The sequence below is a fragment of the Austrofundulus limnaeus genome, unplaced genomic scaffold (assembly GCF_001266775.1).
Source record: "Austrofundulus limnaeus strain Quisiro unplaced genomic scaffold, Austrofundulus_limnaeus-1.0 Scaffold570, whole genome shotgun sequence".
In the NCBI taxonomy this organism is placed as follows: domain Eukaryota; kingdom Metazoa; phylum Chordata; class Actinopteri; order Cyprinodontiformes; family Rivulidae; genus Austrofundulus; species Austrofundulus limnaeus.
In genome coordinates, this window is record NW_013952972.1 from 341,175 (window position 1) to 344,118 (window position 2,944).

Below are 2,944 nucleotides of genomic sequence, written 5' to 3' on the forward strand. Positions count from 1 at the left end.
ACACTGGGCTACACAACAGTACACACTGGGCTACACAACAGTACACACTGGGCTACACAACAGTACACACTGGGCTACACAACAGTACACACTGGGCTACACAACAGTACACACAACAAGCTGACCTGGTTCAGGTTTTCTTTTGTCCATCTCCTGAGTTTTTATAAAGATGTTTGAAAGTTTTATTTATTTTCTTTAAAGTGAAGTTTTAAACTGAAAGGACTTTGTTTACTTCCTGTTTCCAGCAGGACTTTAAATGTTTCAGAGCTGAGGTTCTGCTGGAGTTTAAATTTAAACCCAACATGTCTGACCTGTGACCTCTGACCTGTGACCTCTGACCTCTGACCTCCAGCAGGGGGCGAGCTGCCGGACTCTCCACTCTCCTCCTGGACTGAGTCTGTCCCGCAGAGGTCAGGTGACCCCCGACGCCAACATGGACGACTGGCTCCGCTCCCTGATGGAGACTGACCACGCCCCCCCAGGTGAGGTCACTTGACCACGCCCCACCAGGTGTTTCTGACTGGGCAGGTGAACAGAACCTGTTTAAGACACGAGACTAAAAACGACTTCCTGTCTGAAGCCTGACAGGAAGTCCATCAGAAGCAGACTCTTATTTTGAAGAGCAGCTTCACATTAAAACACTTATTTAAACTGAACTGGACCCGGCAGAAGGTTCTGATGGTACCTCAGGTTCTGGAACCAGCAGCTGTAATCCAGTTCTGGTGTGGATCCAAACAGGACCAGGTTCTGTTGGACCTCAGCCTGCAGGAGCTGTTTCTGTCAGGTTCCTCTAAAACCTCTGAGTCCTCCTGCAGGTCTGGTTCTGGTCCTCCTGCAGGTCTGGTTCTGGTCCTCCTGCAGGTCTGGCTCAGGGGTTTTGGTCTTCAGACTGTAACCTTCAGGTTCTTCTTTGTGTTCTCAGATCTGGGTTCTGATGACCAGCAGGTCCCGGTGTTCTCGGACCAGCTCTTCTGGAACCCGTACTGATGGTCTGGACCTGGTCTGGACCTGGTCYGGCTCGTTGGAGGAACTCTGCCTGGCTTTAGAATCTGATCCTGTTTGTGGTTTTTGAGCATCTGGATCTTTTTAAGATCACTGACTTCACTGACTGCAGGGACATGTTTGTCCCTGGTCCTGGTCCTGGTCCTGGTCCTGTCCTCCTGGAGACAGAGGGACACCTGGACACTCTGCACTTCTGTTTGTCCAACACACCTGGGTCACCTGAGTCCTGCACTGAGGGGGGTCACCTGCTAGTCTTAAAATCCTGTCACTGCAGTTCTGGTTCTGGTCTTGGGTCCACAGTCACCTTTGTCCTCTGCAGTCTGGATCAGGCCTGTCCCCGAGTGTCCTCGTGTGTCCCCGAGTCTCGAGGACACRGCTCCTGATCTGGGACTTGTTTTACTTTGTGCTTTAATAATAAATCAAAGCTGTGATAAATAAAGATTCAAATAAAGTCTAATAAACTCACCTGATCTCTGCCTTTATTTTCTTTATCTCACCTGTGGAGGGCTTCCAGGTGAGGCTCTCAGGTGTTGACCTGCAGACAGGTGAGGCTCTCAGATGTTGACCTGCAGACAGGTGAGGCTCTCAGGTGTTGACCTGCAGACAGGTGAGGCTCTCAGGTGTTCAGGTGCAGACAGGTGAGGCTCTCAGGTGTTGACCTACAGACAGGTGAGGCTCTCAGGTGTTCAGATCCAGACAGGTGAGGCTCTCAGGTGTTCAGATCCAGACAGGTGAGGCTCTCAGGTGTTGACCTGCAGACAGGTGAGGCTCTCAGATGTTGACCTGCAGACAGGTGAGGCTCTCAGGTGTTCAGGTCAGGTTGGTACAGTAACAGTATTAAACTCCAGCTCCCATCATGCTTTGCGCGGTGCAGCTTCTTGTGGTTTCTGTTGTTTTTCTGTTTGCGGGTCTGGATTCTGGGTCCTGGGTCCGGGTCCGGTTTGTTTGGGTCCTGGAGGAAACCGGACCGGAACCAGAGCAGGTGGTTCTGAGGTGGACCCTCCTCTTCATCTTCATCCTCTGCTCCGTTATTTATGAATGCTCGCGCCTGGCGCGCGTGCACGCGGGGTTCTGGTTATGTTGGATTAATCAGGAGCGGGTCGTGGTTTGGACCGATGCGCGGCTCGGTTCTGGAGCCTGCGGTGTCCGCTCCGTGCGGTTGAAACCAGCTCGCAGGGTTCGGTTCGGCCCGGTRATAATACTGGGTCAGCACACCGAGCGGAACCGGAGCCGCCTCACCTCCACACCCACAAGGTAAGCGTGCACTCGGACCGGGACCGAGCCGGACCACCGCGTGTTTGGTTCGGAACCAGCAGCACCGCTGGGACCAACCGGGCCAGGTCCGGTTCTGAGCGGGCCTCGGGGTTCTGACAGACCGCAGATCCCGGTTCTGATTACCGGGTGTTTGTGAAACCTGGGCCGCTAACACCGTTAGCAGGTCCGTTAGATGGAGCGAACCGGGCCGGACCGAACCACTCGGACCCGTCAGCTGCTCGGTCGGTTCCGTGTCATTGAACAGGCTGATTGGACCGAGCTGACCCGCAGAACCAAAGCTGGTTATGTTGAGTGGACCGGGCCGAACCGGGTGTGAAGAACCGAACAGATTTGAGAAAAACAACCTGATTTATTCAGGAGCCTGCTAGCATCCCTCATTGGAAACAATGGGATGCGTTAGCATCGAGCTAACAGCGGCCTGAGCCAGTCCGGCTTTAGATGGGTCCCTCAGACCCGGGACTGGGTCAGGGTCCAGGTTCCGGTCCAGACTCAAGCTGGGTCCTCTGGCTGTGGCCCCTGACCCGGTCTGAGCTGGTTCTGGTTCTGATTTCTTCAGAAATGTTCACTTTGTTTCTTTAAAAACAAAATAAATCYTCAGCAAAATGTTAGTTTTTATAATTATTTCAGATTAATAAAATATTTAAATTAAAAGAATAAAGTCTTATTT

The 2,944-nt window shown here is 52.4% G+C and overlaps 2 protein-coding genes across 6 annotated transcripts in view; one reads left to right on the top strand and one right to left on the bottom strand.

Annotated features, from left to right (window-relative positions):
• slbp2 (stem-loop binding protein 2) overlaps positions 1–1,467 on the top strand; it is a 7,058-nt gene extending 5,591 nt beyond the window's left edge. For 3 of the 5 annotated variants that reach the window (XM_014026594.1, XM_014026597.1, XM_014026598.1), the window contains 2 exons: positions 353–482; positions 923–1,467. In XM_014026594.1, coding sequence (XP_013882048.1) covers positions 353–482; positions 923–987 — 195 coding nt within the window. In that variant the 3' untranslated portion in view covers positions 988–1,467. Of the gene's footprint in view, positions 1–352; positions 483–919 lie in introns of all 5 variants that reach the window. The other 2 variants (XM_014026596.1, XM_014026595.1) reach the window with 2 other exon arrangements.
• The window catches only part of zmat2 (zinc finger, matrin-type 2), a 15,310-nt gene extending 13,635 nt beyond the window's left edge, over positions 1–1,675 (bottom strand). Inside the window, exon 1 of the mRNA XM_014026599.1 lies at positions 1,500–1,675. The gene's annotated coding sequence lies outside the window, so the exon portion shown is untranslated. The remainder of the gene's footprint in view (positions 1–1,499) is intronic.
• Between the last annotated feature and the right edge of the window lie 1,269 nt (positions 1,676–2,944).